General features: G+C 47.2%; 1 protein-coding gene across 4 annotated transcripts in view; it reads left to right on the forward strand.

Moving 5' to 3' along the window:
• The window catches only part of MAP7D1 (MAP7 domain containing 1), a 382,583-nt gene that overhangs the window by 241,008 nt on the left and 125,804 nt on the right, over window positions 1–15,771 (forward strand). For all 4 annotated transcript variants that reach the window (XM_069622620.1, XM_069622618.1, XM_069622619.1 and 1 more), the window contains exon 4: window positions 13,365–13,528. In XM_069622620.1, the coding sequence (XP_069478721.1) occupies window positions 13,365–13,528 (164 nt within the window). The remainder of the gene's footprint in view (window positions 1–13,364; window positions 13,529–15,771) is intronic.

The raw sequence follows: 15,771 nt of genomic DNA on the forward strand, positions 1-15,771 counted from the left end.
ATAAATGCGCGCTTGATGAGCAGAACAGAATTTGTGTAAGCTTCACAATTCATGTAAAAGGATCGGTTCCAAAATCGTGCACTGCAATGACCACCTGAAAAGAAGCCCAGAGAGGTAGGATGGTATAGGACGGTCCGTCGCCGATATAAATTTGGTTATGTCTGCCTGGGATCGGGGTAATCGTGACATTCCTGTCCATCTCAGACATGCATTGATTTCTTTACCAGTAAAGGCTGGAAGAGTCTCTCTACCCGGTGCCTTCCTCCGTTCGCAGACCCTGCCTGTGAATATTTCATGGTGTCTGCGAGGCGCTTCATTAATATTTCAAGGAGCTCTGCTGTTCTGGCAGGAAACCCACCCTGACGGGATTCCAAGCAGGCCGCAGGCGAACGGAAGGAAAACTTGAAAACTGCTTCTTCTTGAGTACAAAGGACTGGAGTGCGGAGGATCAGACCACATTGAAAGCTTAGAGCCACTTCTGCCCCAGAGGAGGTGGTGCTGGTTTATGAATGTGGCGCCTGGAAGACTGATGCCCTCATAGGAGGAGGTTTTGGCAACTTGCCATCTTGCGAATGGACGTGTGAGAGATATTGGAACTGCGTGAGGTATGGTGGCTCCGAATGACCCCATTGCAAAATTCCTTTCTGGCAAATTTCTAGGGTATCACTTACTCCATGTCGAGTGGCGAAGTAGGTCAAATATTTGATAGTGGTCGATCAGGATCTGTTGAGTAGTATTCCCCATCTGGAATGTTGTCCACTTCCGGATTACACATCCGGTTGCCGGCCTTCTCTTCTGGAAGCCTCATCTAGAATGTTGTGGTCCATTCTCAAGACCCCAACCAAAGTATCGTCCAGTTCTGAAGTTACCAACTACCCAGGTCTCGTCTGGCAGTCGACAAGTGAAGGATAAAGACGAAGTTGAGGCAACTCCGAGACAAGCAACCATATATCGGGCATGTTTTGGGTTCCTTCTGGAATAACCACCTGGAAGCTCAATACTACTCTGTTTAGCATCCAGCAGTCTGTGCTCTCTCGTCCTGCTTCCAGTTCTTTCAGCTTGGCTCTGTCCTCCAATTTGTCAGTACACTATTTTGGTCTCGCGCCACCTTCTCCATAGACTCGAAGGTGGCACCTCTCCTCTATATAGTCTGGGCTTTAAGTGGGCTGGGGCTGAGCCCGGGAGGCATCCCAAAACCTCAATTGAGTTGGGGCTCACACTACCCCCGACAACCACTTTTCTATTAAAAAAAGAAAAAAAATGTGTTTTATTCTTTCCCTGCCGGTATTTGAAACCTGTGCACTGCAGGTGACTATCCACTGTCATGTTGCACTGTGCTATTCCATAGGTGGAGGATTTCATTTGTTTCTATCAATAGACTGTCACATTCTATTGAATGAAACAAAAGAAATCGAGCACCTACTAAATAGCACAGTGCTATTCCGTAGGAGCTGGATTTCTTTTGTTTAATTCAATGGACCGTTTGCCACACAAAGCCTGTAAGGGGTTTCATGTCAAGCACTCTACTGTAGAAGACAAAATAAATGATGCAATTATGAAATGGCGCAGGGCTCGAGATGGAGTTCCCAGCACAGGACAATAAAATAAAAACAAAACCTGACCGCTTTTCTTTTTTATTGTCCTGTGCTGGGGACACTTTAGGCTACGCCCATAATGTAAGCCCCACCCTTTTGTTGCAACCCACCCCCCCTTGATTTCTCGCCCCACTTAAAGCGCTGCATATAATACTCCCAAATGCAATCGCACAGATTCCAGAAACAGTTCATGCAAACTTAGAACTGCCCAACAATTTCTGAAGCTCCCAGGAGGATAGCTCAGCGGCAACACGCGCGCCTTGGAAGCAAGACAACATGAAGCAACACAGGTTCGATCCCCGCTCCGCGCTTGGAAACCTCCGGGTTATAAATACGCAACTAAGACAAACAAATAAAAATTATGCAGCAAAAAAACATAACCATTCCGGTAAGAGTGCCTCTATGCCAGCGGGCTGTGTGAGTGCTTTAAACATTTTAAATAAATTAGGTGGGGGTTAACCCCAGAATCGTAAAACTCTCTACAGTAACCTCTGTCGTGAGTGAGAGTTTGCGGGCAGGGTGACTCTTAAGCCACTGTGCAGATGTAGGGGCAGGAAGAGGGGGGGCTTGGAGGGGGGTGCAGACTCGAAGGTTTTAATAAGGTCAGAATAGCGTTTCTGGTCATAAAGTGGTTTGTTGGGACATGCATTCGATTTCAGGGCGCGGGATCCGGCCATTCTCCCAGTGTCTTTCAGACGCTTTTGTACTTTCCCTTTTATTGCCTTCAATCAGGGGCGTAGGAGGCCCTTAAAATCTTGGGGGGGGACAGGGGAACATCTGGGGGACTTTGTTTTTTTATTATTTGTTGTATTTTAGTCAAAGAACTCGACTTTTCACAAAATTAAAATAGCAGTACGTATTAAAATACATATATCATCACTGTATAAAACAAGAGAAAAGAAAACCTAAGAAAAAGAAACGCCGTTCAGAGTATAAAATCCTCCCAGCGATGGACCTTTTACAGAGATCTTTTATAAAACTCTCACCTGCGCTTTAAGTGTAGATGCTTTATGGAGTTTCGCCAACCCTTCCTATCCTATTCCACTTGATCCCTCAATGATGGAACTCTTTACAGCAGTTTATGGGCTGCAATCGTACCTCGGCACCAGGGTATTCACTGGATTTACATGGATAGCGGAACAAGTGCTGTTTTGAATCTCAAGGCTCTGCTTTATTTTTTTCTCGGTCTCCCAGATAGCTTATGGTGGCCTCTATTAAAACTTGTCTACAACTCATTATTCCGTTGGTGGTGGGTACCAAAAATGCAATTGCATCCCTATTTTAAAACAAGCGTTGGCAACGGCAACCGTTTGGGCTTTAATGTAAAAGGTCCTTGCCAAGCACCGCCATAGTGGTATTAGGTACCCACTGATGGTAGCAGCTGCAAAATGCTGCATGTACCTGGCAAATGCCCAATACGTATAGACAAGCAAACACTTGCCATTGCTGGTTTTTAGCAGGACTTCAGTGAAGCAAATGCATAGTGCTAAAAGAGTGAGTGATTGATTTTTGATTGATTGTTTATTTGTATAGTGCCTATACACTGTGTTTCACTTCAAGGGGGGAGGGAGCATTGCAGAAATAAAGTTACATTCTTACAGGTCCTTGAAACAATTAAGCATGTGAAGAATAACTATCATAATCAGCCTGACGACATTTCAGAGCAATGAACAATTAAGGAGAAAAGGAGTGGATTAAGGCATCTCTGGATAAGACATTTGTATTACACCAGTAGTATGTTCCCAGCTCCAATTAAGTTATTAACTACCCAGGGCTTTGTAGTAAACATCCCTAAGTCAATGGCTTTATCTAAACCAGAACTGGCATTTTACGTACCCTTTATAGATCATTCTAGTGTATTTTAAAGGAATAGGTTATGGTGTAAAATTAGTCTGCGACCCGCGTGCCATCCATCCACCAAAAACCCACAAAAGTTGCTAAAATAGCCCAAATAATGTGAAACTGTGCCGCAAGGCAAGATGCCACGCACCCTGGCACCAGCTCCCACTACAGGACGGTTCAGAGGTGAATACATCTCATTTAAGGTTAGTCCTGACTTCAGACCTAGGCTACAGGTAGGAGAGAGTGAAAAGGGAGTTGATGCAGGAACAGCCTCCTGTGACTGTCTCTTCCTGGAGAGGAACCAGACAGGGCCGCAGATGACACTGGGGCAGTGGGAGAACGCCAAGCTCAAGCTCCCACGTTCCCTCTAATAAATCCTCCTCATGCCAGCCTGCACCTGGGAGAGGGGGGGGCCACTTCAATGCGCAGACAGATATGGTGTAGTGTATATATCTGCAATTATTTCAACAAACTACTTCAAATCGTCCTCGTGCAGGCCTCGTGAGTATGGATCAAGCATTAGAAGAAGACGCATTCGTGACTCCACCCTTTACCTGGGAACATGAGGCGAGGCACCATTCTCCCTTGTACAAATCTCCCCTCTGTACCCTTCTCTACTCCACATTCTCATGTACTGTAAACCCTTTTCTCCCAAGTCTCTTCCCTGCACCCCACACCAAGTTCCTCATCTGACACACTGCACTCTGCACTTTCTCACTTGTCTGTACTTCTCAATCATTTGCAAAACCCGAAAGCACCTCCTTTGCCATTTCAGCCCCACTACTCTCCCTGTGTTCTGGTCTTTCCTGCACCCCTCTCTCCCCTGCACGCACTGGTCACCCTGTGCTGCAAACCATCCCCATCTTTCATCTGCACTCCGTTCTTGTTCCCATCTCTCCCCTCCCTTGCTCCTCTTTTTCTGTCCTCTGCACCCTTTCTACCCCTTTTCACTTTGCAGTCCCACAGTCTACTGCACCCCAGACCCTCGATTTCCATTCCCCCTTGGCCAGCACCCCACAACTCTCATCTACACCCACTCAGCAATTTCTCCTCAGTCTTCAGAGCACCTTCGATATCCTGGCTTACATTTCACAGGTTTTCTCTTGCATGCCTTGCATGACCCAACCACTCCATATAGCTTCTCAGAATAAGCTGGAACAGGCATGCCAGATCCATGACCTTAAAAGGGTTCCATGTAATAATGTCGCCACAAAATTCTCGCCATGCAAAAATATTGCCGAAAAATGGCCGTGTTTTGTGGCGACATTATTGCATGGAACATGCGGGGGACACCCACGCAACCCCCAAATTTTTTTTTTTTTTTTTAATTTTCTTTATTTTTTTTTTGCTCCTGTCCCCATATATATGGTCACCCATATAATATCGCCACAACCTTTTCCCGGCGATATTATTTACGGCGACCATATATATGGGGATAATATTACCTGATACCCTTAAAAGGGCTCATTGATACCTGAAAGCATTAACTCTTAAGAAATAGTCAGGAGCATGGATATTTGGAAGGGGGGAGGGACACAGAAGTCACTAAATCGACGTACTGTTGAGGCTCTACCCCCAAGATCTGATCGCACAGCGCCCACTCAAGTACGCTGACAGAAGCAGCCAGGCTGAATAAAACAGGGTGAAGCTTAGCCAAGACCGACAGAAAATGACCGCTTGATTTCTTTTAAGAGATGCGCAGGATAGGCACCAATAAATGGTTTTATTTTGGGCAGGGACAGAGTTCAGGTCTGTGCTGGTAATAGTTTGTTTTATGGAATATAATAACACTTTGGTCATAGCACTTCATGCTAGATGCTTTCAGCTTCTAGGCAATGTAATAAAAGGTATTATTACCCTCATTTGAACAGCACTGAATTTATGAAAGGTTAAGTGGACCCTGCTGCTGGGTTTGAACCAGCAAAATGCAGGTAGCCTTCATGTCAGAGACCAAGCTTTAGGTGTGGTGCCATCCAAACTTCAAGCAGGTGTGAGTTGATGGCAAGAGGTGGAGGGGTGTGCCTTAAGGCAGGCCTACTGATATTAGAGTATCCATCAAGTGTTTTCCCTTGCCTACCTTAGAAATTACTATTGGAAAAAAGCACACATCCCATGTAGCAGCCCTTCTCGAGATTGGCTCATCCTCATTTTACTTTATATGGTTTCATGAGGATTTCGTATACAATGTCAGGCTATCTCAAGCAGTGTCTGCACTTTGCAAGCCATGCCTGAGGTACAGGGACATCTTGGAGAAAATCCAGTCTTTGACAGATTGTGTGATCCTGGGGGAATCGTGTGACCCCTCCCCCCACTGTGCATTATTTTCTATATATGTTTACTTGGGATCACCTAGAAGTGATTCAGTTGGCAGGGTACACTATAATGAAATGCAGGGGTGTTGCTAGATCTGGAAAAGGTCCGGGGCTCCGCTAATGCCGGAACTGTCGGGACTCGTGGCTGGCTAGCCTTTTGGTTGTAGCCCCTGAGCTTCTATCCAGGGCTACAAACGAAAGATCTGGGGCTCTAGCCCCCTTAGCCACCCCCTAGCAACGCCTCTGATGAAATGCCTCAATTGTAAATGTTTTAAGAGTTTCTTGTTGCTCCATGTATGCTAAGCATGCTGAGTGAGTGCGAAGAGGGACAAAGTGTCACAGCAATAGATGTCACCTCCAGCTGGGTACCGGGTTTAATTTTGGGAAGCATTTATAAATGCATAGAATTTGTAATGTTTTTTTTTGCAGAGAAACATATCAGGTGCAGTCAGCGTGATCCAACTCTAAGGAAATAAACTAGAAACAATCTCAAAGTAACCTGACAGTTTAGGGGCATTAGTATAGTGTAAGCAGCAAAAATAATCATCACGCCCTTCTCCTTAAAAAAAAGAAAATACATAATATATTAAACGGTGTTGTGGCATTTGTATAGAAACTGCATGTACATGTCAATATATACCGGCTCCCATTGTGCACCCTTGATCCTCTCCTGTATAGGTGAATGGCCTCCATATGTTTTTGTGCGGCCTTGCAAGCCCATGTTGGCCTATGCTTAGAGCTTAAATGTGAGCCCTGGCTTTCCCTCAGTAAGGAACCAACAAACGGCTGTTCCCAAATGTGATGTACCTCTTTGGCAGGGGCTGGGGCACACTTTCATGAATTGAAAAACATGAGGGCACCACTGGCAGGGCCTCAGGCTTTTCATTTCATGAAAGTGTGCCACAGCCAATGTCTCATATACAGTTTATAAAAACAAGCGTGGCACGTTGCAAACTGATCAGGGAATCCTGGCCTATTAATGTTTAATTAAGAGGCCAGGATTCCCTGATCAGTTTTGCAATGTGGCGCACATGTTTAGAAACTATGATCTGACATTGGCACATATCCTCCCCATGCTGCCATGCACCTTGGAGAGGAGGGGGGGTGACACTTGACTGACTTACCTTACGGTAGCTGCTGCCTGCTCAGCCTGTTCTCAGTCGATAACACACACGAGCACAGAGTCCCTGCAGTCGTATTTTACAGCAGATACACAAATAATCTAGGGTGGATAGAAGCCATTATATCCCCCTACTTAAATTGTGGGAGGGGGGGGGATTTGTCCCCTTCACCCCCCAAATGTCCTACGTCCATGCTTTCAATGCTCATTTACAGCTGTCCTCAGTTTTCCTTCCGTCTCTGGCCCTTTGAGTCAAATTCCCAGATTTCTGTGTCTGAGCTCTCCATCGGTCTTTATGGGACACCTTACACTTTTACTACATTTCCCAGCATGCAGCACGTCTGACCCTGCTCCTGCGCTTGCACCTCCAGGGTTTCTCTTACTCGTGTCCTTGTACTTGGGTGTGTTCAGACTCACAGGATTGCTGGCTTATCACAGTACACAGTTCTCCACTCTGCATGTTTGCTTTCCAGCTCTCACAGGACCACACCCATCTTGTGGCGGTGTCTCCAGCATCCCTCACTCCTGGGCTGATGCAGTCTCCTGCCTCCAGGCCGCCGCTCCTCTTTCTCTCGTTCTACTCGGTTTCTTGGATGCAGCATGCCACCTCGGTCTAGGGGAGCCGATTTATGAATTTCCCGGGGGGGGGCGGGGAGGGCCCAAATATAGGACGTGACATCACCAGCAGTTATGACTGCATTTGCACGTAGTCGCCAACTTGGTACGAGGGGATCGGGGGGGCGCCGAACAGTGGAAACATTGGCTAGCATGTACTGCATATACTAAAGTCAAGTAAGAAGGAGGTTTAAGCCTTCGCGTTGCATTCCAGTGTTCCATCACTGCCCCTACTCCACCCCTCTATAATCATCCATGTTGTAGTAGCCCTCAAAAGGCAGAGCAACACAACTAGGATGGGAGAACGAAATGCCGTCCCATCCTGTGAGTGTGTCAAACCTCAGAGCAAAGACTGTGCGTGTGCCTCCTACCTTGGAGCACAAGCTCAAGTAATTTGGTGCAAATCTCGCAAGTGGGTGCATGGGAATCTCATGCGTGTGTGTGGGCTGCAGACTCCGGATCACATGCTCACTTCAGTGTGAAATTCTGGCCAAGGCTCTTTAGGCAAGCTTTCAGGATGGGTCTCACACCTATAAACAGTGTGATATATTGAGTGGGCACCTCACTCCTTGGAGCATAGTATCACCCTTTGCTGGTAATCTCACAACTGAACGTACAGTTTCACTCTTGGTCATCTCAGTGACCCCATGTTTATTAATGGCGTCCGTCTCCCATCTGGGAAGGCAATTATATTTCTGTTGAAACACTCTGAATTCTCACTCCAGTTTTCTCGATCTATACCATATTCATTCATTGTAATTAGGCTCTGCAAGTACTGTCCCATTGAATGTTTTTACACTGAACAAGGTCAACGGTTTCGCAAGGTCCATACCGGGATCCATGATAATTCTGCATTTTGAAGAACAAAAACGACTGGTTTATTTTGGCCGATTTGTGTGGTCTTCAAAAGGGCGAATTATCACATTCTACTGCCTCCCCACCCCGCTAACCCCACACCCCCAAGAAGGTGATCCCACCTCACCCCACACTCCCACCCTCTCCCATGCTGTTATCATCCTTAGAATTCAGGGGAGTTACCTCTCTCAAACGCCTCCGTTCCCCGCCCATAGCATAGCATAGAATTCACCCCCACCACGTACACACTCAGACATGCAAACAGTCTCATTTGTCCTCTCCCTGCCCCCTCCCTCCGCAGATGCAATGCAAGAGGGGTGCACAGATGTACAAATACATCCAACCCAAAACGATTTTTTGAAATTGAGGGACCGATGCAAAGCAAGAGCCTCTCGGTTTGCATCCGTCCTTCAATTTTTAAACCTCGTTTTTTACCCGGCTTTTAGCCGGGCCACCAGAGCAAGACACAGTATGGATGGAACAAAGGGCCATCCAAACTGTCTCTTCTCTCCGGCCCGTGGGGGTGGGGGGGGGGCCTCGGCCCCGACTTTATTCTGCCGGCAGGTGCCAGGTCCCCGGAGCACCCGCATACTCGGCGCCCCTGCCTCGGTCTAACTCTCCCAAGTGCCTCCTGCTCACAACTAAACCTCCACATTGTTGCTGCTGCTGCTGCTGCTGCTGCTGCTGCTGCTTCTCGGCCTCTGACTCGAACGCTTTTCGTCTGTCTCTTTTCTTTGTTCTACTCCTGAGTCTTTCACCCCGTTGGTGGGCAGTCCTTGACTAGCAGATTTTATTGGTCTGCAGGTATTTAGCTCCTCCCTTTCCAGCATTCTCTGTAGACATCTAGTCACATGGTCTCAGAGGGGAGATCGCTCATGGGGCCATCTTGGTTTTCTCTGGAGCAGTCTGGTCGGAGGTCAATGCTCCCTGTTTTCTGAATTTACGCAGGGTGGGTGGCTGTGAATGTTTACACCAAAGGAGAGAAGTCTCTTTTGGTTTGTCACATCTAGACTGGATTGTGAGTATTGCCATTGCCCCATTTAGATATAATCACGAATATTAGCCTGCGTCACTCCTAAACAGTATTGTGAATATTAGCCAGTGCCGCATCTAGATGGAAATGTGGAGATATTCACGCACCACTTCTAGAAAGAACTTGGAAATTAGCACGTATCACATCTAGATAGCGAGGCCAATAACCAACCCACTAACATTCTCACCCTTCTGCATACTCATCTCAAACTCTAACTAAACACAACCCTAAAGCACAGCAAACTGCACAAACTTCATTACACCACAACAACAAAACAAATCGCACAACTTCGCACAACAGAACACGACTGCTACCAACCGAAAAGCACACTTTACTTTAATACATTTGTATAGCGCGTCCATGAACCCGAGGGCGTGAAGCTCAGCGAACGGTACAAGTGAACTGAAGCTGCCAACAACACATCACTGCTCTTTTGCACTTTTCCCACTCGGTCCCACTAATCTCACCCCCACCCCCTTTCCTTTTTTCAGACCCACCAGAGTGCCAGGGAACTACTCCGGTGGTGATAGTGCGCGGTACAAATATCCTTTAACATTAACATTGTGTTAATGGGTTTGGAAGTGGGCTTTGCACCACAGGTTTGTAAATTAATTTCTGCTAGTCTCTCCATAAAGTGAGTTGCACGTTTTGGCAGCAATGAATTCTGGGCCTGCACTTATCGAACAGGCCTTCACATTCATTGATGTGCTCAGTGGCAGTTTTAATATTGGGTTGGTACTGGACCCTCACATTGATAACTGAATGGTACGGTGTCTTGAGGGGTTTGCTGTGTACCTCCCCATCCGCTCCCTCAGTCTGTGTGGAGAAGCCATGATCGCTTCTCCTCCAGGGAAGACCTAGGTTCCAGCAGACGCTGGTCTGCTTGCCAGCTCGCCATCCCTATCCACACCACTCCCACCGCAAATACATCTACTGTCTGCATAAGGCACCCCATCCCCTTCTGAAAAAGTCTCAATTTGTGGGTGTTTTGTTATGGCTGGGGAACCGTGGGCACTTATCAAAAACCTCCTGTGAGTCAATGTGCAATGGAATCTGGTCTTTTGAATTTTCCTTAAATGAGGGGCACCAAAATGATACTCTAGGTGTCCCCCACAGCCGTCAAGGCACTATGTCATTGTTTTTAAGGAAATGTTTCGTCTGTGCTCATCTGACATTGACCCGTTTCTTGCGTTGAGACCAACCTATTCCGTGGATGTCCTATGGGTGCGTGTATGGACACGGCACACTAGCCTGTAGAACGTGCTGTGAGTGTGGTTTCTTCTTCAGGGAAGATTCCTCGCCCTTGCAGTCCCTGCCCCCACCCATGCTTCCTATCCCACATCCGCTTCCTTATTCCCACTTATCAGTGGTACACTTGTCTTGGAGGGCCATGTTCTCTCTACCGTGAGTGAGAAACGGAGGACACCAAATGCTGGTTCCCTGCGAAGGGTTTAATCGAGGCACATCCTGTTTCAAGGAGTGTGCTGCACTAGAACATAGATAAACCTTTAATGTGTTAGTATGTTTTTGTGGGTGTGGCCCTTCCACCTGCACCCAGATCTACTGAACATCTGGGACATGTGAGGGTGCAGTAGTGAGAGATCGACACACAAGTGGCATTTCTGTTGCTGAAGACTTTTATTCAAATGAAAAGTGGGGTTGTGGGAAAGGCCTCACCAGCCCTAACACTAGGAGGGGATTTCCTGCCTCAACCTAAATCTCAAATGGGCCCGTCAGGATGTCAACATCAAGATAAGGCCACAGTCGTGTCAAAACCCTAACTCTAGCCCTCGCACTAACAACCCAATATAAAATGCAAAGGGATTGTCTTCTCAGCCACTTCTTAATAGTTCTTTTCAAAGTTCCAGATGCAAAGTTCCAAAGGGTCCAGTTCCACAGGGGTCAAGAGAATAATAATAATAATAATAATAATCTCTCCCTTCTCTTGACATCTTAGTGTTTGCCAGTTCCAGGGGGAATTGCTTCTTTCTCTTGGTTCCCTTTCCACTTCCTTTAAGAGCTAAGAGAATGTGTCCCCTCCTCTCAGCTTTGCCACAATGTTCACAACAGCTGGGGCTGACTCCCTTTCTCAAGTTTCTCTTCCTTTGCACAGCCAACCAAGTTCACTCTTCTCGCCAGTACTGTGACTAAGAGGGGTATCAACCCGTCATTGTGTGGGAGCGAGTCCCAGACTCACTTGGCTTCAACAGTTCACCTTCTAGGTAGACTTGGTATCTGCCAAGTACTACCCTTTGCACAGACAACCTGGTTCACTTTTCTCCCAGGTACTGTGACTATGAAGATGAGCAACTGATGTATTTCTCTTATGGGTGCGAGTCCCAGACTTGCCTGTCTTCGGCACTTCTGGTTCTTGGTAGGCTTGTTTTACTCTCCTGCCAAGCACTAGCATATATGACCATAGATGTAAAGGTTCCTACAATGTTAATTTCAGGGTCCCAGATCATCGGCTCTAGTTATTTATCCCCCTTCTCTGCTTGCCACCAGTATTGTACAAAATAACCTACTCCTAAAAGTTTGACGCCCAAAAGTCAGACCCCCAATTTAATATATAGGTGTAAGGTGGGGAGACTGGGGGGGGGGGGTGTCTCCTATTCCCCCCCCCCCATATATATATTTGTGGAAAATTGAAAGAAAAATAAAAGAATGGACTTTTGGGAGTTGAACCTTTCGGTTCAGTAAAATCACGTAGATCCCTTGCCACAAACTCTTCTTACTCACAGGATCCTAGACCCTAGGTTTACGTTATTTCTCCCCCGTTTCTACTTGCCAAGACTTTTTCAGCTTATCCGAGTCCCAGACCATAGGTTCAGGGTATTTCTTCCCCCTTTCAACTCGCCACCACTTTCTCAGGTTCCCAATGTCTCCCTGCCCCTTCTTGTACCTGGTTTCTCGGTTTACGCGGACGTCCGTCTTCTCCCAGCTTACTCTGTCAGCCGCGGGACTAGCAGTGCTTGAGAAGTCTGTTTGGTCTGCGGCGTCTCTGCTGCACGAACCGTCATTTGGGAAGCAGTTATGCTTCCAAAGGCTCTTGACCGCCTGCGTCCATTAGCCTCCCATCCCTTCCTGCATCTCGGGACCGGCTCGGAAGCTCTCTGCTTCTTTTTGAATGTCCCGGCTTTGTCCCCGTGCATGGCAGACCGTCCTTGTGCCACCTTCAAGGACGACTGCCCCTTGTCGGAAGTTCTTCTTTCATTTTTATTCAATAGCCAGGGTTGGCTAGTTTGAATAGGCTGGTCTGTTCACTGTGGTTTCACGGGGTGCTCTTCTGCACTCCGCATCTTCTTTGCCTCTGTACATTGTAGGGGACAACAAACCGCTCCTTTGCTTGCATACATAGAAGTATGGGTGATTCCAGGACTCTGGAGAGGGTGAGAGGGCTGGGGCTGGGGCAGGGGTAGAAATGTACTGTCTCTCCTAGGGTGTCATCCCTCATCCCATGAGGGTTTCCCCCCCCCCCCCATGATCCTCATATGGTGCACGACCCCCAGGGGATTATTGCACTGTGGCCACACCGCCCTGGCTACAGGAGAAGGGCCCTGCCCCATGGAAGAGGGGACGACATCCAAGAATTAGTCGATCACTAGAGGAGAGCCACCCATATGTTTGAATCCATGAGCACTGTTGAGTTGCCATGGTACTTTCTACTGCCTTTATGGTGCTTTAGAAGCGTACAGCAGTTCCGTTTTTGGGGTATGCTCATTTTTATATCACGCAAACCTTGCTCTGAAGCAACAGGGTGCTGTACAAGCAGTGATACAGTTTGGGCGGGGGGGGGTACAGTTATACGATGCACTTGTGATTAAGGATACTCTTGAAAGGGGGCTTCACAGGCAGAGGATACAGGTTAGGGCGGGAAATTAGTTGACAGGTGTTTTTAAGGGCTCATTATCCTGCCAATATTGTGAAGTAGTCCTCTGTAGCGTGGTGCAACCCTTACACCCTTTTTCATTCTCCTTGTTTCTCTTCCTCAGCTGCCAAGAAGTCCGTTTGGCTGGAGAAGGAGGAAAAGGCCAAGCAGCTCCGGGAGCAGCAGCTGCAGGACCGGCGGCGGAGGTTGGAGGAGCAGCGGCTGAAGGCGGATAAGCGGCGGGCGGCTCTCGAGGAGCGACAGCGGATCAAATACGAGAAAAACAAGGTCTCTGCCTCCTTTTGGTTGGGTCTTGGCGCAACCTCACCCTGAAGCTCATTGTGCTGAGGAAGCATGTAGGGGAAGGTCTCCAATCCAGGCTGGTGACCTCTGTGGCCTGGGAGGTCATTGGGTCTCCATCCAATCATCTTTTTTTGTGTTTAAATCCGTTAAATTACTTCAATGTTATAGGTTTTTTCGTTGGTTATGGTCCCAGGTGATAATCAATATTTAAATTAAAGTGATAGTCGACCAGCTTTGTTGTGGGCAGTAGCTAGGAATTTTCCTCTGAGCCTTTTCTGCCCCACTGAAGAGCTTTCCTACATATTTGGAATATCGAATGGGGCTACTCTGACCCATTTTCCTGGAGTTTGGATGTACTGCCTTATTTGAAGTTTTGCGCAGGAACGGGTTGCAGTGGGGCAGGCACGGCAGCTTGTGTGGAGTCCACGTGTGTGGTTGGTGAGGCGATTATGTGTTACAGTGTTTTTTTTTGTTTGGCGTGTTTTTTGTGGGTGTTTTTTTTTTGTTTTTTGTTCGGCCTTACCTCAAGCAGGGTGTCCAGTTCATAGTCTGGTGAAGGGTGGATCCTGTGTGCAGGAACATCAGCGGTGGGCGGTAATGGATATTGCCATATACAGACCAGAGCTTCCAACCGCAGGAAACCTAGCGCGGCGCAGTCGGACTGGCCATGGGGACACGTGATATACCTCCTCTTCCATGGAACAAGAAATGCTTGCACTACATGGAGGGTGGGGGGTGTATGTGTGAGGTTTGCGCCTGTCTGGCTGGATGGCACTTAGTAGGCTCTTGTATGAATGAGACCACAGATTGGTATAGACTGCAGAGGTGTGGCGCGAGGCCACTGTGCCACCAGCTGTGAAGTAAAGGAACGGGACCTGCCAGGGGTGGACTAGGAACTAAAAGAGGCCCTGGAAATAATGTCCAAAGTATGACACATATTCAGCGAGCCCAATGCTTTTCTTATGAGAATATTTGGAAATGCCACACAAGAGGCCCAGGGTGCAGAGGCCCACCAGGAAATCTCCAGAGTTCCCTATAGGCCAGCCCACCACTGGGACCTGCCTGTGGAGTGGTGTCTTTATAATCCCTGAGTGCAGCGCAGAGATGTGCGCGCTCTCATCTTGAGGCACCTCCTTTAATGTGGCCGTGCAATGAACTTACTTCTGTAAATTGAGGCATGTACTGTTTGCTCCATTTTGCTCTCATGCGTGAGTGCTTTGTGTGATGGAGAAGCACACCACGGTAGAATTTTGATCTGGCCAAATTAGGATCTACTCTTTAGTCGGTCTGAAGCATTGTATCTCTGAATAACGCATACATTTGGGGACAGAAAAGTTACCCATACAGCCATTTTCTCAAATTTCTTAATTTTGGTTTGTAGTTTTTGAGACAATTTTATTTTGGGGTATTCTGTGGTTCCTGTTTAGGGACCCCTTAACTTTTTGTTTTTTCTTTTTAGGATCGGCAACCTAATCTTGGTGGCCAGAGGGACTCCCCACCATTGAGGCCCTTTCCGACTCCATTAAGATTGTACTGTCCCATGGTTGCCAATAAGGGTCCTGAGACAAGAGTGCTTTTATTTTGGCCCTAGGGTGATTACACAACCCTGCATTGATTCTAAGGAAGTAAGCTGGCAGCAGCTTTAATTTAGTTTTTGGTTCAACCAGGGGTGCAAGACGACTTTACCACATTGGTAGCCCAATGTACCTTTTTGGTAGCCGTTGGGTTACAAATGTATTATTTTTTAATCCTGCCCTCCGCCATTTTATTTAAAAGGTTGCCTTTGTTCATGGGTTGTGGTGGGGCAATAGGGGCAGCCCAAGTATGGCCATTGTGAACATTGGCCTGCATGGCATCTAGATAGGATGGTGAAGGTTAGCAAGTGGCACACTTATATAGAATTGTGAACATTAGCCTGCGTCGCATCTAGACGGATTGTGTATGGCGGCCATTGCCACATCTAGATAGAATAGCAAATATTAGCTCTTGCCACATCTAGACTGCATTGAGAATATTACCAATGCCACATTTAGATAGAATTGTGAATGCTAGCTTGCTTTGCATCTAGACATGATTTTGAAGGTGGGTCAGTGCCACATTTGGATATAATTGTGAATATTGACGTGCGTCATATATAGACAGGATTGTGAATATTAGCTAGTGCCGGTTCGAGATAGAAGTGCAGAGGTATTCACGTGCCACATCTAGAAATAACGTGGACGTTTAGC

Source organism: Ambystoma mexicanum, chromosome 11 (assembly GCF_040938575.1).
Source record: "Ambystoma mexicanum isolate Mex_15411 chromosome 11, UKY_AmexF1_1, whole genome shotgun sequence".
NCBI lineage: Eukaryota > Metazoa > Chordata > Amphibia > Caudata > Ambystomatidae > Ambystoma > Ambystoma mexicanum.